Here is a 22,717-nt window from a genome sequence, read left to right on the forward strand (position 1 = left end):
ATACCTCTTGGCTCCTAAATTCAGTTCCCCGATTGATGAAGGACAATACACTGTATGCCTTCTTAACCACAGAGTCAACCTGTGCAGCTGCTTTGAGCGTCCTATGGACTTGGACCCCAAGATCTCTCTGATCCTCCACACTGCCAAGAGTCCTACCATTAATACTATATTCCGCCATCATACTTGACCTACCAAAATGAACCACTTCACACTTATCTGGGTTGAACTGCATCTGCCACTTCTCAGCCCAACTTTGCATCCTATCTATGTCCCGCTGTAACCCCTGACAGCCCTCTATACTATTCACAACACCCCCAACCTTTGTGTCATCCTCTGGTCTGGAACTCTGCCCAATGAAAGGCTGTGGAAGTTGGGGTCAGCTGGAGGTCTTGGCGCTGAGGCGTGCGTTTTCATTGGCTGCCAAGAGGTCTAGAGCAAAGGCAGGCAAATATTTGCATAGAATGGTGGAGTAGGCCTGAGGGAATGAATGGCCTCCTCTTAATCCCAGTGATCTGATTGGACAAGTTATTCTGCCTCGAGGTTCAACAACAGCTTCTTCCCCACAGCCGTCAGGTTCTTGAACCCACCTGAAAAACCCCAACACTTCTTCGGACAATATTTCTTTTTCTCCCTTTCAATTTGTACTAGTCTTGTAAGTTATATATAACCTATCTTAATTTAAATTTATGTTGTGTTTGTCCTGTGTGTAATGTACTGTGCAGTTGCTGCTCAAAGCTAATTTTCAATGCATTTATATCCTGAGTATGTGTGGCTATGACAATGAACTTGAACTTGAGTCTTCCCCAGGTATCTGAGTGGACACATGAGGGGGATGAGTGCGGGAGCATAGGATCGCAGAGGATGAGCCTTTCAGAGACTCTGTGGTGTACATTCCCTTGATGTCCCTACGTTTCTGTGTTTCAGAGACTGAACAAGCCCTGGATAATCCCGTGACTGAACCTGTCAGTGGTGATCTGATCACACAGCTGAGGAAAGATTTTGGCATGACTTTCGATGAATTCTTCATGGTGTTGGTTGACTATGATATGAAAGTTAAGGTGAGAGTTGACGCTGTTTTACCATCAACATAGCACTTTTTCACTGAGGTCAGTTTGGAACAGAGGGATTAATATTTATCCCGGGCCCTCTCTCACTCATGTGCCTTAGCATTTTACATGTATTGAGTTAACTGCAGAACTTCACACCTAGTGAGAATGGACAGACAGATGTTGGCTGAGGGACAGATGTTGGTAAGAGACAGGGAGAACTCATTGCTTTGACTGAAGTCTCATCCCATTGACCCACCACGACAGTTAAGTAGGAACTAAAAACAACCTGCTGGAGGAACTCAGCAGGTCGAGCAGCATCTTTGGGGTGGGGAATTGTCAAGGTTTTGGGTCAAAACCCTGCATCAGGACTAAAGTTGGAGAGGGAAGGTGGCCGGTGTAAAGAGGAGATGGGGAGGGGTGAGGCAGGATCCGGGAGATGATTGGTGGACCGAGGAGGGGTGGAGGATGACGGACAGATGGAGCCAGGGTTACCATGAGGCATGACTGGTGAATGATGTACGGAGGTTCAGGGAGACTGTGTTTTCTGCCTTCTCGCTCTGCTCTCTGGCTGTAAGGTCAGCAGGTGGGTGAGATGCGAATGCAGACAAGAAGCAAAAAAGAAAGGGGGAATAAAAGGTAGATGGACCCAGTTCAGATGGGACATCCATGTAACATTTTGACTCTAGTGGTGTTGAACTAAAGCCTACACTTTAGATGATGCAGCTTGAGCCAGGAATGGGACTTGAACCATCAACCTGTTGACTCAGTGGATGAAATGCCAGCATGCAAGTCAAGCTGAACATTGACATGTTGGAGCATGGTTTGGCTGCTCAGTGTATGTGGTGACCCCTTCCCTTTACCAGTGCTGACAGAACTGTCGTGCTCTGCCACCACTTAATATTTTTACCCCGACTGGAAGGAATTTGTGGCTCAGTTGCATAGACCTAGGCTGGAGTATAACGTTGGTTCCAGGAACCGTTCTCAAAGAGAGAGATACTGGCCCTAGAGAGAGTGCACCAAAGGTTCCCCAGAACCCCAGGGCTTCAGGGGTTAAGGTTATGGGGTCACAGAGTTTTACAGCACTGCTCTAGGCCCTTAGGGTCAACTTGTCCATAACGACCGTGATGGCTATCAGCGGATATAGATCAGTTGCAGCTATGGGCGGAGAAATGGCAGCTAGAGTTTAATCCAGCCAAGTGTGAGGTGTTGCACTTTGGGAGGTCAAACGTAAGGGGAAAATATACAGTTAATGGTATTGTTATTGGTTTATTATTGGTTTATTAATGGCAGGACTTTTAACAGCAGTGATGTATAGAGGGATCTTGGGGTCCAAGTCCATGGCTCCCTGACAGTGGCCACACAAGTAGACAGGGTGGTAAAGAAGGCGTACGGCATTCTTGTCTTCATTGGTCGGGGCGTTGAGTATAAGTATCAGGAAGTCATGTTGCAGGACTACTGGGAGACCTGTGGTATAACCTTACCAAAGTGACCGCCCCATATCACCTTATTGGCCGATGCCTCCAGGATATCCTCCCAGACTACCTCTGTGCAATACTCCCATCCCTTTTGAACCCTGCCTCTGTCACACCTGAAACAAGTGGGAACTTCCAAACCTCAGATAATTATTCACTCGATATGGACATCAGTGTAAAGAGAAGCAAAGCTGAGAATTTGGACAGGTACATGGATAGGAAAGGTTTAGAGGGATATGGGCCAAACACAGGCAAATGGGACTGGCTTAGATGGGAATCTTGGTCAGCATGGACCAGTTGGGCCGAAGGGCCTGCTTCCGTGCTGTATAACTCTCTGATACTAATTAGAGTGGAGGTCCAGTTCAGGCACAGAATGCAGGAGCAGGGATGTAGGGCTGAATGGGCTCCTATTGTTTATAAAGTGCCTAACAGTCTTGCATTGTTGAAACTCTTGCCTCAGCCCCTGTGCTGTGAAATACCAACAGTTTAAAACTCTTTGTGTCTCTACCCTCTCTGCTTAAAACCCATGGTTTCACCTTAAGGCTTTGACTGGGCCTTTGGTTATTGGTTCTCATACCTTCTTCTGGGTGTTCAGGTTCTGTTAATTACCTTGGGATGTTTTGCTCCCTTAAAGGTGCTATATAAATGTAAGTAATTGTTGTTGTTGAACAGATGAAGTTAATTGTCGGTCTGTTTACTGTAAGGGTGCAACAAACCATCTGTTGGAGGAACTCAGCAGGTTGAGCAGCATCTGTGGAGGGGGAAAGGAACTGTCGACGTTTGGGGTCGAGATCCTGCATCGGGACTGGGGGCAGAGAGGGGCAGTGTGGAGAGGAGAGGGGGAGGGGTGAGGCAGGGGTCTGAGGTGATTGGTGGACTGAGGAGGGGTGGAGGATGACGGGCAGGTAGGGAAGGGGAGGGGAGCGGGGATGGAGTTGGGAGACAGGGGCAGGTGGGTGATAGGTGGAGGCAGACAGAAAAAAGAATGAAGGGCAGATGGAGCGAGGTGTGGGGAGGGGAGGGTGAAGGTGGAGACAGCTGGGAGGGAGATAAGCAGGAACACGAAGGGTTCCCGGTGTTGGACTAAGGAGGTGAGAGTGGGAACCATTAGGGGAGAGGTGCACGGCGGATGGAGCCAGAACCAGATGGCGGCGGGAGCAGGAAACCCGTGGGTGAACTGTGTGTGTGTCATGGGTGGACGGTGGGGGACAAAAGTGGATTATGGAGGGTGGGGGGGGTCAGGGGGGAGGGTGGGAAAAGGGGCAAAAAAGGGGAGGACTGGGGGATGTTGCTGTGAGGATGTTGCCTGGTGGCAAACTAACTGTCTGTTCCACAGCAATACTTTGATGTCCCCATCCCCATCAAAGTTCTGGTGGATTACATGGACACATTTCCCTCCAGACTGCCAGAGATTCAGCAGGAGAAGAAAAGTGGTGTCACCTGCCTCAAACGCGAAGGTCGGGTTAATATCAACAAATTCCTTTCCAGGTAAGATGTAAGGTGTAGAGAGGGATTTTGGGGTCCAAGTCCACAGGTAGACAGGGTGGTAGAGAAGGCGTACGGCACGCTTGTCTTCATCGGTTGGGGTACTGAGTCTGAGAGTCAGGAAGTCATGTTGCAGCTGTATAAAACTTTGGCCAGGCCACACTTGGAGTATTGTGTGCAGTTCTGGTCGCCCCATTACAGGAAGGATGCAGAGGCTTTGGAGAGGGTGCAGGTTCACCAGGATGCTGCCTGGATTAGAGGGCATGTGCTGTAAGGAGAGGTTGAAAAAATTGGGTTGTTTTCTCTGGAGCAGTGGAGACTGAGGGGAGACCTGACGGAAGTTTATAAAATTATGACAGACACAGATAGACAGTCAGGATCTTTTTCCCAGGGTAGAAATGTCAAATACAATAGGGCATAGCTTTAAAGTGAGGGGGGGGGGGAGTTTAAAAGGGATGTGAGGGGCAAGTTTTTTACACAGAGAGTGGTGGGTGCCTGGAACGGGCTGCCAGAGGTGGGGGTGGAGGCAGATACGACAGTGGAGTTCAAGAGCCTGTAGACAGACACATGAATGTGCAGTGAGAGGAGGGATATGGATGATGTGCAGGCAGAAGGGATTTAGTTTAATTTGGCATCGTGTTCGGCACAGACACTGTGAGCCGAAGGGCCTGTTCCTGTGGTGTACTGTTCTGGATTCTATGTGATGTGTGAACAGTTCACAGTCTCTGCTTTCTACGGTAAGGTTATACGTGTCTCACATTCCAACCTTAGAACCGGCAGGAGTAGTCATCCCGCCTTTCCACCCTGCCCTGTCATTTGTGGAGATCAAGGCCGATCTCTACCTCAGCACCATCCTCCCGCACTGTCCCCATGACTCTTTATTTATACCCAGGAATCCATTGACCTGTTTTGAATGACCACATCCCTCGGGGGAAGAGAATTTGACCTCCTCCCAGTCCTAAACAGACTGCCCCTTGTTCTGAGACTGTACCCAGGTTCTAAGCTCTTCGGTCAGGGGAAACATCGTCCCTGCATCCAACCTGTCGAGCCCTGTAAGATTTTTATCATTCTACTAAACTCCGGAGAGTACAGTTCCAGCCTACCCCATCCTTCCCCACACAGAAACCTGCCACCACGGAACCATTCTGGTGAACATTTGTTGCACTCTCTGTTCAGTAAGGAGACCAAAGCCGTGCACAATACTCCATTATTCATCCTGTAAAATCCTCTTGTAATATACCATTTACCTTCCTAATTGCTTGCTCTATGTGAGCTTTCAGTGACTCATGTACAAGGGCAGCGAGGGTTCCTTTGAAATGAAACATTTCCCAATCTGTCACCGTTTAAGAAATACCCTGCTTCTCTATTTTCAGAATCAGGTTTATTATCACTGACGTATGTCGTGAAATATGTTGATTTGTGGCAGCCGTACAGTGCAGGACATAAAAATAAGTTACAAAAATAAATAAATAGTGCAAAAGAGGAATAACAAGGTAGTGTTCATGGACCGTTCAGAAATCTGATGGCAGAGGGGAAGAAGCTGTTCCTGAATCATTGAGTGTGGGTCTTCAGGCTCCTGTACCTCCTCCCTGATGGTAGTAGTGAGAAGAGGGCATGTCCCGGGTGGTGGCTTTGTGCATTGAAGTGGTCGATCTCACATTATATTGCATCTGCCGTGTCCTCGGCCATCTTGTCGATATCCCCTTGAAGCATCTTTAAACCCGTTCCATTCTCTCCTTTAGTGTTGAGTCGTCAGCAACCTCGGGAAATATCACATTTGGTCCCATCAGCCGAATCATTGATGTAACACACGAAAGGCTGGAGGGACTCGGCAGGTCAGGCAGCAGGTTTGGTGACCCGCTCCGCCAAGCACTTTCACTCTGTCTGCTGTGGTCTCCTGGATGTCCCGGTGGCCGGCCGTTTCAATTCTCCTCCCCATTCCCACACCGACACATCTGTCCTTGGCCTCCTCCGCTGCCAAGTTGAGGCTAGCTTCCACCTATCACATCCTAGCTTCTGATTCCCACCCCCCCCCCCCCCCTCACCTGGATCCACCTATCACCTGCCAGGTCTTGCCCCATCCCTTCTCTCCAGCTCTTTATACCGGCTCCCCCCCCCTCTATCTTTTGGTCCAGATGAAGGGTCTTGACCTGAAACGTCGACTGTCCATCTCCCTCCACAGACGCTGCCTGATCCACTGAGTCCCTCCAGCAGCTTGTGTGTTGCTCCAGATTCCAGTGTCTGCAGTCTCTCTAGTGTCTCTGCTTTAAAACTGTAACCCCTCCACTCTCCCCCCGGTTGTGAGCGAGGGCCACTGGTCTGAAACATTAACTGGTTTCTTAGTAACTGTAACACTTTCTGCATTCTGTTATTGTTTTCCCTTGTACTACCTCGATGCACTGATGTGATGAAATGATCTGTATGGATGACATGCAAAACAGTTTTTCACTGTACCTCGGTACCTGTGACAATAGTAAACCAATTTACCAATTTCGAACCCAAGAAAATAAGAGCAGGAGTAGGCCACTCGGCCCCTCAAGCCTGCCCCACCATTCAATGTGATCATGGCTGATCAATGCTGGTCTCAACTCTTCTCCTGTGCCAGTTCCCCATCACCCTCAATTCCATGGTCTTCCAAAAATTTATCTACTAATACCTTCAGTGATCCAGCCTCCACACCCCTCTGGGGTAGAGACTTCCACAGGTTCATCACCCTCTGTGTGAAGTTCCTGTGCCAAAGTCAAAGTCAAGTTTATTGTCAGATGCACAGGTCCATGTGTGCACAGGTGCAATGAAAAACTTACTTGCAGCAGCATCGCAGGCACAGAGCATCAGATAAGCAGCATTCCCAAGAAAAACATACATTAAACATTAAATGTGCACAATTTTTACAAGAGAGAAAACACAATTAGAACAAACAAAAAGTCCATTTTAGTGCAAAGTGATCAGAGTGGTCACAGTGTTGCTAAACTGTAGTGATAAGGGTTGTGCCGGTTGGTTCAAGAACCGAATGGTTGAAGGGAAGTAGCTGTTCCTGAACCTGGTGGTGTGGGACTTCAGGCTTCTGTACCTCCTGCCCGGCAGGAGCTGTGAGAAGATGGCACGGCCCAGATGGTGGGGATCTTTGATGATGGATGTTGCCTTCTTGAGGCAGCGCCTCCTGTAGATACCACCGATGGTGGGGAGGGATGTGCCCGTGATGTATTGGGCTGAGTCCACTACTCTCTGCAGCTTCCTACATTCTGCGCATTTGAATTGCCGTCCCAGACCGTCATGCAACCAGTCAGGACGCTTCCAAGAATACATCTGTACATGCACTAAAGTTTTCAATGCTTGTCCTCTAGTCTTGTAACGATGTTCCTCATTCAAGATTCTCCCACTATTGGAAACATCTTGACATCTACTCAGTCATGCTTCCTTAATATCTTATGTTTCAAATAAGATCATCCTTCATTCTGCCAGACTCTGAAGTCTATAGATCTAATTCCTTTCCTGCTAATGGCAGGATACCCCTCTCATCCCAGGAGTTAGTTTGGTGAATCCCTTTCGGACTCCCCTCCTATGCTAGTACCACCTTTTCGTAAGTAAGGGGTTCAAAGCTATGCAAGAACTCCAGGTGTGGCCTCACCAGTACACCGTGCAATTGTAGCAATAAAATTGGTAAATTGGTTTATTATTGTCACATGTACATTGTCACACTTGCTTTGCATACGGTCCATACAGATCATTTCATTACAACAGTGCATTGAGGTAGTACAAGGGAAAACAATAACAGAATGCAGAATAAAGTGTTACAGTTACAGAGAAAGTGCAGAGCAGGCAGACAATAAGGTGCAAAGGCCATGATGAGGTGATGTCAAAAGTCCAACTTATCGTACAAAGGGACCATTCAATAGTCTTATAACAGTGGGATAGAAGCTGTCCTTGAGAGCCTGTTGGTACGTGCTTTCAGGTTTTTGTATCTTCTGCCCGATGGGGGGGTGAGGGGGGAGAAGAGAGAATGTCCGGGGTGGGTGGGGTCTTTGATTATGTCGGCTGCTTTACCGAGGCAGCGGGAAGTGTAGACAGAGTCCATGGAGGGGAGGCTGGTTTCTGTGATGTGCTGAGCTGTGCCCACAACTCTCTGCAGTTCCTTGCGGTCCTGGGCAGAATACTTCCGTATTCCTAAACCCCAATCATCTTGCAATAAAGGCCAAACTGCCATTTACCACCCTAGCCACTTGGTGTCCCTGCCTGCTAACGTTTTAACATCTAGATCCCTCTGCGTCTTGCTCACTTGCAAGGCCTCTAAAAAGTTGTTATGATTAGGACTTGGAGGTGCATGTAATGTGGGTAATACAGTAATCATGGAGACTTTAATCAGATTAGATTAATTTATTGTCATATACATGAGGGTGCAATGAAATTCCGTGCTCGCATGAAGCTCACAGAGTGAACAGTCTACACCGTGATAATAAATACACAATAAATACAGCAACAAGCACAAGAACAGCAGAACGGGGCAAAGATTGTGGTACAGTCTGAAGTAGTGCAAAAAGAAATGCTACTGTGACAATAACGGAAGAGGTAGAGTGTCCGAGAACGTGGCAGCCCCACCGGGAAGGGGGTGTGACAGAGGTGACTGGTTCAGGAGTCCGACAGCAGTGGGGAAGAAGCTGTTCCTGAGTCCGGACATCCGGGCTTTCAAGCTCCTGTATCTTCTCCCAGAAGGCAGAAGAGAGAGAAGGGAATGGCCAGGGGGGCAGGCATCCTGGGCGATACTGTCAGCCTTCCTGAAGCAACGCACGGTGAAGATGGACTGGATGGAAGGAAAATTATTACGTTTGTTCTTCATCAAGAGACAAACTTGGCGTGGGTTTAACATCTGAACATTTTATTAACCAACAACAGGCTTGGCTTGCTTTCCCTCTCTTCTTACAGCCACCTCCGGTTCCCCCATGTGACCCCTTGCATTGCCTACTGGGAACTGTAGTTCTTTATTATAACTACATAATAACACATAATAACACATCTTCCCCCTTTAAAGAAAAACAAACACAATACTTTGTTCTTATAAACCTGCCAAGAACTCTTGTCCACTCAGCAGCTTCCAATCAGTCTCTGAGGTGGTATGTTTACCAGTCTCTACATGTAAACTGGAAAAATCAAATTAGTCCTAACAATGTAGAGAATGAATTCCTGGAATGTGTATGGGATGTGTAGGTCAGTGTGTTGAGGAACTGACTGGGGACCGGGCTATTTCAGATCTCATACAGCACAATGAGAGAGGATTCGTTAATGATCTTATTGTGTAGTGGCCACTGGGAAACAGCGACAGAATTTTACATAGAGTTTGGAAATAATGCAGTTCAATCGAAACTGGGACTTGCAGTCCAAACAAGGGGAACTGTGAATAACAAACTATCTGCGGGAAGAACTCAGCAGGTCAAGCTGCATCAGTGGGAGGAAAGGAATTGTCGACATTTCTCTGGAGCGGTGGAGGCTGAGGGGATAAACCTGATGGAAGTTTATAAAATTATGAGAAGTGTAGATAGAGTACACAGCCGGTATCTTTTTCCCAGGGTCAAAATGTCTAATACTAGAGGGCATGCATTTAAGGTGAGAGGGGTAAGTTCAAAGGAGATGTATGGGACAGGTTTTTTTTACACAGAGCAGTGGGTGCCTGGAATGTGCTGCCAGGGGTGGTGGTGGAGGCAGATACGAGGGAGGTGTCTAAAAGCCTCTTAGACAGGCACCGGAATGTGCAGAGAATGGAGGGATATGGCTCCTTCACTACCGTAGTGAGTCCCAAAGGAAAGTTGAAGGACAGCATCAATTCTTCTATCTGGGCACTTTGCAACCTTCTGGAATGAACATTGAATTCTCCAGCTTCAGGTAAACCCCTCTCACCATTTCCCATTATCCTGCTAATGCCCCTTCCTCAACCCAATTCTCTAAAATGCCCCCATAACGGTCAGTACTGATGCTCCTTATCACCTGTTCTGTCGTTTCCTACGTCCACACAGTTTTGCACCTCACTCCTTCCCCCCAGCTCTGTTTTAAAACTGGAGCAATACACAAAGTGCTGGGGGAACTCAGTGGGTCAGGCCGCATCTGTGGAGGGAGATGGACAGTCGACGTTTGGGGTACAGATGAAGGGTCTCGACCCGAAACGTTTCCTCTACAGATGCGGCCTGACCCACTGAGTTCTTCCAGCATCTTTTGTGTGTTGCTCCAGATTTCCAGCATCTTGTTTTAAAACTGTAACCCTTCCACTCTCCCCCAGTTCCAAGGAAGGGTCACTGATCCCAAACATTAACTGCTTTCTCCTTCCACTAGTTGGCCGAGTTCTTCCAGCATTCTCTGGTTTAGTTTCAGGTTCCGGCATCAGCAGTCTATTTGTTTTCTCAATCACAGAACCATGCTGCCTCTATTACTGTAAGAATTTCCTAAATGTCTGGTAATTAATAAGTGGATTCTGGCATTTTCCCAATGACAGATCTCCAACTAACTGGCCTGGAGTTTACAATTTCATGTCTCCCTCCTTCCTCAAATGGTGACCTCGTGGTTTTGCAGTCTTCTGTTCCCTTATCCTGAAATCCAAGGAATTTTGGAAGATCAGTGCCAATACATCCACTATTCCTGCAGCCAGTTGTTTGAAGACCCCAAATGAATTCCATCAAGTCCAGGGAACGTCAGTCTTTAGTCCAATTAATTTGACTAATGTTTTCTCCGGATTGTTTTAAACTCCTCGTTCCCTTTTGAAGTTATTGGAAAGCCTTTAAGTGTTTAAACTGTGTAAACAAACCCAAAGTACTTGTTCAAAGTCCCTGCCATTTCCTTATTTTTCATTATTAATTTTCCAGCTCATCCTAAGCAGGATAACCAGGGTCTACGCACAATGGGTCTACAGGATGTATGTGATACTCAGCCCATTGGTTTAATACAGCATTTGTGTTCCATCAGAGCCTCCTCCTCCTCTCCATTTCCCTCATTTTAGAGTCACAGAGTCATACAGCACAGAAACAGGCCCTTCAGCCCAACTGGTTCATGCTGGACAAGATTCCCATCTAAGCCAGTCCCATTTGCCAGCGTTTGGCCCATATCCCTCTAAACCTTTCCTATCCATGGACCTGTACAACTGCCTTTTAAATGTTGTTAATGTACCTGCCTCAACCACTTCCTCTGGCAGCTCATTCCGTATACTGACCACCCTCTGGGTGAAAAAGTTGCCCCTCAGGTTCTGGTTAAATCTCTCCCCCCTCACCTTAAACCTGTGCCCTCTAGTTCTTGATTATCGAACCCTGGGAAAAAGACTGTGCATTCACCCTGTCTATGCTCCTCATGATTTTATACACCTCTATAAGATCACCCCTCATTCTCCTACACTCCAGTGAAAAAGACCCAACCTGCTCAACCTCTCTCGAGTCCCGGCAACATCCTCGTAAATCTCCTCTGCACTCTTTCCAGCTTAATGGCATCTTTCCCATAGCAGGGTGACCAAAACTGAACACAATATTCTAAATGTGGCCTCACCAACATCTCGTACAACTGCAACATAACCTCCCAACATCTATACTCAGTGCCCTGACTGATGAAGGCCAGCGGGCCAAAACTCTTCTTCACCACCCTGTCTACCTGCGATGCCACTTTCAGGGAACTATGTACTCCTCAGTGTCTCATCAGAGGAGGAGAGGCAGACTTACTTAGGAAGGAGATTTCACAGCATTAGACCCAGCAGCTAGAGTGACAGGTGCCTGCCTATCATTTCACTATAACACCCTCCATAGAACCCACCTGATTAACCAAACCTTGGATCAACGAACTAAAGAGAAAGAAAGCTGCAATCAGTGGATTGGCAAATTCAGACAGTGGAAGAGTTTTGGGGAATCTAAATTTATTAATTATTCCTTAGAGCGTGGAAACTGAGAGGTGATCTTATAAAGGTGTGTAAAATCATGTGGGGCACAGATAGGGTGAATGTGCACAGACTTTTTCCCAGGGTTGGGGAATCAAAAACTAGAGGGCATAGGTTTAAGGTGAGAGGGGAGAGATTTAAAGGGGACCTGAGGAGCAAGATTTGAGGGTGGTCAGTATATGGAATGAGCTGCCAGAGGAAGTGATTGAGGAAGGTACAATTACAACGTTTAAAAGTCACTTGGACAGGTCCATGGATAGGAAAGGTTTAGGTGGATACGGGCCTAGTGCAGGCAGATGGGACTGGCTTAGATGGGCATCTTGGTCGGCATGGACCAGTTGGGCTGAAGGGCCTGTTTCTGTGATATGTGATCCTATGAATCTATGACTCTAAACCTGGTAAATGATGTGTCAGTAAAGGTAACTGTTGAACTGTCATAAGAAACCTTTCTCACTAATGTCCTGATAGAAGTGAAATAGTTAATTACTGGTCAAGTAATCCAGACGCCAGACTAACGAACCAGAACCGTGAGCTAAAATCCCAGCACTTAATTAATCGAGGAATCTGCTGATGGGCTACTTAGTTTATTCATTCATGGGATTTTGGCAATGCCAGCATTTGATCCTCACTCCTACTTGCCCTGAACGGGGGAAGCAGTCAAGAGTGGAACATATCGGAGGGTCTGGAGTCACATGAAGGCCAGACTGAGTGAGATGGCAGACCTCTGCTCCTAACAGAATAAACCATATGGGTTCTTGTAATCAGTCATAGAGTGGTACAGCACAGAAACAGGCCCTTCGGCCCACCACGTCCATGCTGACCATGCCCAGCTACACGAATCTCATTTCCCGGACTAGGCCCGTATCCTTCTATGCCTTTCCTCTTTGAGTGTTGATCTAAATGCCTCTTACACATAGTGACTGTATCTGATCCCACCAACTCCTCTGGCAGCAAGTTCCAGATATCCACCACACTCTGTGTAAAAAAAACTTACCCCTCAGATCCCCTTCCTCTCACCTTCAGCCAACGCCCTCTTGTCTTTGGTGCCCCTGCCAGAACATCGAACAGTACAGCACAGGGACAGGCCCTTTGGCCCACCATGTTGTGCTGAACTAATTAAGCTAATGATGCCTAATCCCTTCTGCCTGCACGTGGTCCATACCCCTCCATTTCCTGCACATTCATCTGCCTATCTAAGAGCCTCCTAAACACCTCTTATCATATCTGCCTCCACCCCCACCCCAGGCAGCACATTCCAGGTACCCACCGCTCTCTGTGTAAAAAAAACATGCCCCGCACATCTCCTTTGAACTTTCCCCCTCTCACCTTAAAAGTGCGCCCTCTGGTATTAGATAGGTTGACCCTGGGAAAAAGATACTGGCTGTCTATCTATGCCTCTCATAATCTTCTACACCTCTATCAGGTCTCCCCTCAGCCTCTGCCGCTCCAGAGAAGACAACCCAAGTTTGTCCAACCTCTCCTTATAGCACGTGCCCTCTAATCCAGGCAGCATCCTGGTGAACCTCTTCTGCACCCTCTCCAAAGCCTCCGTATCCTTCCTGTAATGGGGTGATCAGAATTGAATGCAATACTCCACATGCAGCTAAACCTCTATCAGGTCTCCCCTCAGCCTCTGCTGGTCCAGGGAAAACAAGTTGCAGTTCCATGCATATCATACCTGAGATTAGCTTTCTAATTCATTTTTATTTGAACTGATGTTCCCCAGCCACTGTGGTTGGGTTGGAACTCCTGTCTCTGTGAGCTGTGCTGTTGTAAGTGAAATCACCGTTTACTGTCTCAGGTTACAGTGGAAGCGACGGTTGTTGATAATTTCGACTCCCAATGAGGAAGAGTGGATGTTCCAACAGCAGATGTCAGCTGTCACCGGCCAGGAATGTGACTTGGGTAAGTTCATCCAACAGTCGTTTCTCTCCCCAGACATGTGGCACACAACCCAGCTTCCCCTTCCAGTGGTTCACACCCAGCCGATCCTGTGCCAACTCCTTGCGTGACAACCATCCCCTTCTTAACACAGACAGGCTCTTTGACTCGTGTTGTCAGGAGAACCACCTCGATGTGACCGGGGGAATGTGGTGAAAATTGTGCTTGAATCAACCACAGACCTTTTGCGGCACTTTCACTTTATTTGTCTACCTGCACTGTAACTGCAACACCATATTCTGCATTCTCTCTTTTTACTACCTCGATGTACTAATGATGTGTTTGGAATGCACGCAAAGGAAGTTTTTCACTGTATCTCAGTACAAGTGACTATAAGCCAAAACCAATACCAAACCTCCCTAAATTCAGGCGAGGGATTTGATTTCCTGTGCATTGAGGCTTGTCAGACCACACAAAGTTTTGTGAATTTACATAGATCATAGAACATAGGACAGTACAACACAGTACAGGCCCTTTGGCCCACAATGTTGTGCTGACCTATATAAACTGACTCCACGATCAATCTAACCCTTCCCTCCTACACAGCCCATAACCCTCCATTTTCCTTACATCTATGTGCCTATCTAAGAATCTTTTAAATAAATTTATTTGGAAGTATTGGGGCATTGGCAAGGGTAAACAGGCATCTTTTTTACATAGTATGGTCCAACACAGAGACAACTAAACCTTGTGCTAAATTTGGAGCAAAAGTGCTGGAGGAACTCAGGGGGTCAGGCAGCATCTGTGGGGGCAAGAGGACAAGTGACATTTCGGGTCAAGACCCTGCGTCAGGACTGGTGCACAGATGATCCCTGGGTTCCTCCAGCATTTTTTTTTCACCAGTTTCCAGCATCTGCAGTCTCTGTTGCGCTAAGTTTTGTTGATGTTACTGTAGGACAAGTGTTGACAAGTGTTGACCAGCACACTGGAAAGATTCTAGATTTCTTAAAGACCATTGTGGGAATTTCAGCATTCACTGGACTGGGTGAACTGGTTCATAATGGGACTAAAAATAAATGTGCTTTATTATTGTCACATGTACCGAAGTACAGTGAAAAACTTTGTTTTGCATGCCATCCATACAGCTCATTTAATTACATCAGTGCATTGAGGTAGTACAAGAAAAAGCAATAACAGGATGCAGAATAAAGTGTTACAGTTACAGAGAAAGTGCAGTGCAGGCAGACAATAAGGTGCAAGGTCATAACTAGGTAGATTGTGAGGTCAAGAGTCCATCTTATCGTACCAGGGGACTGTTTAATAGTCTTATAACAGCAGGATAGAAACTGTCCTTGAGCCTGGTGGTACGTGCTTTCTGGCTTTTGTATCTTCTGCCCAATGGGAGGAGGAGAAGAGAGAATGTCCAGGGAGGGTGGGGTCTTTGATTATGTTGGCTGCTTTACCGAGGCAGTGAGAAGTGCAGACATTCTGTGTAGATGATTGATATGCTTGTATATTTAGTGGAGTGTCATCGAACAGAGCTGACATCCAGTCACATAAGATGTTAGAACAGATTACTAAGGGTTTAAAGAAGCATCATGGAGGTGTGAGAGGTTCAGGGAAAGAATTCCAGCATTTCCCAGCTAAGCTCCTAGTCCTTGATTTCAAAATTCCCATCCCTTGCTGTTCCCATCCTGACAGTGACTTGTTCCAGCCCTCCAGTCTCTGTGCTCTTCCAATTCTGATCTCTTGCGCGTCCCTCATGTTAGTTACTCTACAAATGGTGCCTACAGTTGTTTAGGTGAGTCCACAGAGGCGAGACTAAGGTACAGCCACCCGGCACGTCGCAGAGTCCAGGGCCTGACTCAATCCTAGCTGTGTCCACAGGAAGGGTCTCGATCCGAAACGTCGACTGTCCATTTCCCTCCACAGATGCTGCCTGACCCGCTGAGTTCCTCCAGCATCCTCTGTGTCCAGCATCTGCAGTCTCTTGTGTCTCTGACTTAATCCCACAGCCTTCTAACTCCAGAGGGGAGAATGCTGCCAACATTACCATCACACCACCCAAAAGCATGGAGAAGCTTCACAAGCAATCCCAGGAGTATTAAATTGTTGTGTCACAAAGACAGAAACTGCCAGAAGAACTCATGAGTCACACAGCTTCGGTGGAAAGAGAAGCAGTCAATATTTCTGGTCTGTGTAGGACAAAGAAATGAGACAAACCAAGCCAGCGTGGTGTAAACACAGGAAAGGGAAACTGCTGGAAAAACTACGTAGGTGAAGCAGTATCTGCGGAGAGATCTTGTGGCTACATTGAGCCATTTTGGCTCATCCTATTACAGACTTTCCCTCTGCTCTACATATCTCTTCCCCACCAACTCTCCAAAGAAACTAGCATCACAGAACATAGAACGGTACAGCACAATACAGGCCTTTTGGCCCACCATGTTGTGCCAACCTTTAAACCTCGCCTAAGACTATCTAACCCCTTCCTCCCACATTTCCCTCTATTTTAAATTCCTCCATATGCTTATCCAACAATCTCTTGAATTTGACCAATGTACCTGCCTCCACCACCGCCCCAGGCAGCACATTCCATGCCCCAACCACTCTCTGGGTAAAAAAAAACCTTCCTCTGATATCTCCCTTGAACTTCCCACCCATTACTTTAAAGCATCCCCCTCTTGTACTGAGCATTGGTGCCCTGGGAAAGAGGCGCTGGCTGGCCGCTCTACCTATTCCTCCTTAATCTCCTTTCCTCAGTCCTGATGAAGGGTTGCAGCCTTGGAAATATTGACTGTTTCTCTCTCCACAGATGCTGCCTGACCTGCTGAGTGTTTCCAGCATTTTCTTTCTTTGTTTCAGATTGCAGCATCTGCAGTTTTTAAGAAACTTTCTTTTATCATGTATTTAAAAAAGGACTAACTTACTGGCATTCTGTACTTGATTAGGGATTCGCCATTTTGCCCTGTTGAAGATGATGGGATCAGGGGAAGATGCCTCAGGATTGTTGGAGCTGTTTCCTGCGAATGGTAAGGACGCTTGTTGGGTTAGGTACCAGTCCACTGTCCACAGCTGGACTAACTGAGGAACCACTGACAATGTAGTACTGCTTCAGTACTTTGTTGCAGCATCTACCTGGATTAACCGAACCCTGTCTCAAGCACAAGCTCTTGGTGGGGGGTGTGTGCGTGTGTGTGTGTTTGTGTGTGTGTGTGTGTGTGTGTGTGTGTGTGTGTGTGTGTGTGTGTGTGTGTGTGTGTGTGTGTGTGTGTGTGTGTGTGTAGATCACATTTGTTAATCTCAGAACTTCAGAATTCTGTGCAGTTCTGGTTGCCCCATTACAGGAAGGATGTGGAGGATTTGGAGAGGGTGCAGAAAGAGGTTCGCCAGGGTGCTGCCTGGATTAGAGGGTATGAGCTATAAGGAGAGGTTGGACAGACTTAGGTTGTTTTCTCTGGAGCGGTGGAGGCTGAGGGGAGACCTGATAGAGGTTTATAAAATTATGAGAGGTATAGATAGGATAGACAGTCAGAATCTTTCTCCCAAGGTAGAAATGTCAAATACTAGAGGGCATGCATTTAGGGTGAGAGGGGGAGAGTTTAAGGGAGATGTGCGGGGTAAGTTTCTTTACACAGAAAGTGGTGGGTGCCTGGAATAGGCTGCCAGGGGTGATGGTGGAAGCAGATACAATAGAGGCATTAAAGAGGCTTTTAGACAGACTCATGAGTATGCAGGGAATGGAAGGATATGGACCATGTGCAGGCAGAAAAGATTTAGTTTAATTTGGCATCATGTTGTGGGCCAAAGGGCCTGTTCCTGTGCTGTACTGTTCTATGCTGCCATTGTACAAGCTGTTGGCCAGGCCGCATTTGGAATATTGTGTTTAATTTTGGTCATGCTGCTGGAAGAAAGATGCCATTAAACTGGAAAGGATGCAGAGGAAATTCATGAGGATGTTGCCGGGACTTGAGGGACTGAGTTATGGAGAGAGATTGAGCAGGTTGGGACTTTATTCATTGGAGCTTAGGAGAATGAGGGATGATCTTATAGAGGTGTATAAAATCATGAGGGGCATAGTCTTTTTCCCAGGGTTGGGGGAACAAAAACCAGAGGGCATAGGTTTAAGGCGAGATGGGAGAGATTTAATAGGAACCTGAGGGGCAACTTTTTTCACCCAGAGGGTGGTCTGTATATGGAACGAGCTGCCAGAGGAAGTGGGTGAGGCAGGTACATTAACAACATTTAGAAGGCACTTGGACAGGTCCATGGATAGGAAAGGTTTAGAGGGATATGGGCTAAACATTGGCAAATGGGACTAACTTAGATGTGAATCTTGGTCGGCATGGACCAGTTGGACCAAAGGGCCTGTTTTCATGCTGTATGACTTCATGTTCTATGTTAACCTCTTTAATTTGTTTATCACAGGGAGGTCCCAGGTAGAGAGGGAGAAACTTTCCTCGTTGGTAGTGAACGGCCTGCGTGAACATTTCCAGGTCAGCGATGAGCACTTTATGATGCTGCTGGTTGGTAAAGATGGCACCATCATCTCCTGGTACCTGTCTCCCATGTGGTCGCTGGCGACTATTTATGAACAGGTGGACTCTATGCAGCTCAGACAGGAGGAGATGAGACTTCAGGAGTCGCTGGGCATCCATTGTCAGGGGCATGAAGACTCCCCCCACTACTGAAGCCATCCTCAGCATCCACACCAACCGAGAATATTGGATGAGATTCTGATCACGTTTTTGAAGCGGCCATGTTATCAGTTTTGTCCGTTTACTTCCATCAGTAAATGTGCATTGGACACTTTACAATACCAGTGTTAGTGCTGCACTTTGTACTTGTTAGGACAGTGCCTGTGTTGTAGTAACCAATATAATGAGCTAAATTGCCTTCCTAAATGTTAAGCAGCTTTCCACCTTCTGAACATTTAAAGATACAAGCCGTGAAACCCACTGCCATGTTTGGGAGGGTCTTGCATCTCTCACTGGACCAGACATGGGCCAAAGCTGGAGATGTCAGAGGCAATCCCTTCTGGCCTCTCCTGCCTACAACCTTCTTAGACCATGAGACATAGGAGCAGAATTAGACCATTCGGCCCATCGAGTCTGCTCCTCCATTCGATCATGGCTGATTTATTTTTCCCTCTCAACCCCATTCTGCTGCCTTCTCCCAATAACCTTTGACACCCTTACGAATCAAGAACCTATCAACCTCCGCTTTAAACATACCCAATGACTTGGCCTCCACACCCCTCTTGTGGCAATGAATTCCACAGATTCACCACTTTCTGGCTAAAGAAATTCCTCCTCATCTCTGTTCTCAAGGGACATCCTTCTATTCTGAGGCAGTGCCCTCTGGTCCTAGACTCTCCCACAACTGGAAAAGAATTTCACTGATGCTAGCGATGATTACATCTTTCCCAAACCTACCTCAATTCCAGATATCCTGCCCCTTTTCCCCTTCTCCCTCTGTTAAAAGTGAGATTCATTGGAATTTTTCCCCAGGTCTGCAGCCTTGGATCAGGATTATACCATTCAGCCAGTCGAGTGGTCTGCCACACCGTTGGATGTCAGCTACATTTATTTATTTTTGTTCTGTATCTCTTGACAACATCACCCAACAAAAACCTATTTTCAGAATCCAAAAATTTTCAATCATACTTCGAATTCTTTTGGGAACCAAATTAGAGATTTCCAGTGCCCCTTGTTTCCTGGTTTTATTTAAGAAGTAATCTTGGATTTTAAGGCAGTGATCCATTATTCAAGATTCCTGAGAGGAAGTTTATTGGTAACAATGCTGTTGAATTGCTACTGTTTTAGTGTCTTGTCTTAAAACCCTCAACAGCTAAAAGGTTATGCAAATCAGACTCGAGATTTAATCTTTTAAAACCATGATTGATTCTGGAAAATTTGCATTGTACCTTCTCCAAATCCAGTGGAATTTTCCTTAAATTCCATCGTCCGGAGCTGACCTCACCTTCTGAGGTTTTCCTCTCCCACACCTGTTAAACCTTACTTTCCCGTCAGAATCTTTAAACGCTGTGATAGATTATTGCATGGTGGCCCCTGGCTGATCATGTGAGTTCCTCATCTTGTTCGAGTAATTGAAGAGATTGTTTAAGGAATTAGTGAAAGAATATTAATTAACACAAGGAAAAAGACGGCTGCACAGCAGGTTGTGTTGATTTGGAGTGCAATAATATTAGCCTTCATAAAAGAATTGGACTAATATCCACAAGGGAATCTTTCTTTGTAAGACATTGGGAAAAGACACTTATTGGATAGCTCTTTCAAAGAGCCAGTACAGAGATTGGGCTGAATGGCCTCCTCTTGAGATCCTATAATCGATATCTGACAAATATCAGACATGGAAGTTTTTTGGCCGTAATTTGGTTCAATTCATATGCACGTCATCTTCTTGGGCAGTTCTACATGTATTGAGCTGAAGATAACTTGAGTGCCAGTTAACCAGAGAAGTAGTTAAGATTCACTGGCTGTATGCTAAAGGTGCAGGTTTAGACATTTGTGCAGGGCCATGAGTTGTCTTACAATATCGAACATATGTTATTTATACTGTATTTTGTCACAGATTTGACAAGAGTATGAAAAAAATCTAGTTATGATTTATTCTGCATTGTAATATACACCAACGTACTATAGAATGTTATTTTTCTGCTAATCACCTGAATTGTTATTTGATTAAATTTACAGTTATAACAATGCACATAATCATTCACACATCACCACCTGGGTGTGCTGATGTTTGCTGGTTGCTGGGGTATCCATCAGGATAACTGGTGGTGGATTTTGGTCTGGTATTGTACAACCAAGTTAGCGTCGGGAATTCTGACTGGAATTTAGAGTCATACAGCATGGAAACAGGCCCTTCAGCCCAACTGGTCCATGCCGACCAAGATGCCCCGTCTGAGCCAGTCCCATTTGCCAGTGTTTGGCTCATAACCTTCTAAACCTTTCCAATCCATGTAACTGTCCAACTGTCTCTTGAAAGCGTCTGTAGAGGGGAAAGGAACTGTTGACGTTTTAGGTCAAAATCCTGCATCATGACTTGGGGGGGGGGGGAGGGGAGGGGGGATTTTCCAGTATACAGGGATGAGGGAGAGGGGTGAGACAGGGGCCAGGAGGTGATTGGTGAACCGAGGAGGGGTGAAGGATGATGGGCAGGTGGATCAGGGACGGGGAGCGGTGGAGTTGGGAGACAGAAGAGGTGGGTGATAGGTGGAGGCAGAGTAAACAAAAGGCAGATAGAGCCAGGTCAGGGGAGGGGAGGGGAGGGGGGGAGACAGAGGCTGGAGGGAGATGAGCAGGAACACAAAGGCAACCAGCGCCAGACTCTGATACATAAGGAAGGTGAGAATGGGAACCATCAGGGGAGGTGAAGGACAGAGGGGGGAGGGGATCCAGTGGGTGAAATGTGTGGGTAGTGGGTGGATGGAACCAGGAGGGGGAGGGGAAGGCTGGGGGGTGCGGTTTGGGATGAACAACAGTGGGAGGATCAGAGGTGGATCACAAAAAGGTGGGAGGGGTAAGCACAGGGGATGTGAGTTACCTCAAACTGGAAAATTCAGTGTTCATTCTATTAGGTTGTAGACTACCCAGACGGAATATGAGGTGATGTTCTTTTAGCTTGCATTAAAACATCGACGATTCCTTCCTCTCCACAGACTCTGCTCGACCCGCCGAGTTCCTCCAGCAGATTCTGTTGTTCCAGAGTCCAGTGTCTGCACTTTTCATTTAATAATCCAAACTTTCCGCCTCTTGTGTTAGTGATTCTCAAACAACACTAACTGGTTGTACAATGAAGGCTGCACACTAGAATGGAGAACGTAATCTAGGCTGCCATAAAACTGCCCTACTACTGAAGTGGTGCTCTTTACATAACAGGTTAAAATGAGGCTGTGGAACAAACTGAGGCTCAGGAGGTGCCCAGGACTAATTTCTCCACCCATACAGCACGGAAACAGGCCCTTCAGCCCAACTCATCCATGCCGACCAAGTTGCCTGAGTTTGTCCCATTTGCCTGTGTTTGGCCCATATCCCTCTAAACTTTTCCTATCCATGTACCTGTCCAAATGCTTTTAACATTGTATTTGTACCCACCTCAACCTCTTCCTCTGGCAGCTCGTTCCACACACCCACCACCCTGTGTGTGAAGAATTTGTCCCTCAGGTCCCTTTTAAATCTCTCCCCTCTCACCTTAAACCTGTGCCCTCTAGTTTTAGACTCCCCCACCCTAGGAAAAAGATTCTGACCATTCACCTTATCTACACAACTCATGATTTTATAAACCTCCATAAGGTCACCTCTCAGCCTCCTTTGTCCCGGCCTGTCCAGCCTCTCCTGATAACCTGAGCCCCAGTAACATCTTCGTGAATCTTTTCTGCAGCCTTTCCAGCTTAATGACATCCTTCCGAGAGCAAGAAGACCAGAATGGCGCATAATACTCCAAGTGTGCTCTCACCAACAATCCAACTCTTGTACTCAGTGCCCTGGCTAATGGTGGCAAGCATGCCAAATGCTTTCTTCACCACGTCTTTAAATGTGTCGCCACTTCCAGGGAACTATATACCTGTACCCCTAGGTCTCTCTGTTCTACAACACCCCCAGGGCCCTACCATTCACTGTGCAAGTCCTGTCCTGGTTTAACTCTTTGGTGTAACACTTCACACTGTCCATGTTAAACTCCATCTGCCATTCCTTGGCCCACTTTCCCAGTTGATCTAGATCCTGTTGTACTCTTAGGTAAACCTTCACTGTATGCAACACTGTCAATTTTGGTGTCGTCCGCAAACTTACTAACCATGGCACCTACATTCTCATCCAAATTGTTAATACAGATGTAAAACAATAGTGGACCCAGCACCAATCCCTGCAGCACACCACTGGTCACAGGCCTCCAATCTGAATAAC

General features: G+C 46.8%; 1 protein-coding gene across 1 annotated transcript in view; it reads left to right on the forward strand.

Moving 5' to 3' along the window:
* LOC127572537 (coiled-coil domain-containing protein 80-like) overlaps positions 1-20,451 on the forward strand; it is a 38,067-nt gene extending 17,616 nt beyond the window's left edge. Inside the window, 5 exon segments of the mRNA XM_052019907.1 lie at positions 925-1,058; positions 3,858-4,009; positions 13,705-13,808; positions 16,736-16,816; positions 18,213-20,451. Of these exon segments, the coding sequence (XP_051875867.1) occupies positions 925-1,058; positions 3,858-4,009; positions 13,705-13,808; positions 16,736-16,816; positions 18,213-18,475 (734 nt within the window). The 3' untranslated portion in view covers positions 18,476-20,451.
* The last annotated feature ends 2,266 nt before the right edge of the window (positions 20,452-22,717 follow it).

This window comes from Pristis pectinata, chromosome 7, assembly GCF_009764475.1.
Source record: "Pristis pectinata isolate sPriPec2 chromosome 7, sPriPec2.1.pri, whole genome shotgun sequence".
NCBI classification, from domain to species: domain Eukaryota; kingdom Metazoa; phylum Chordata; class Chondrichthyes; order Rhinopristiformes; family Pristidae; genus Pristis; species Pristis pectinata.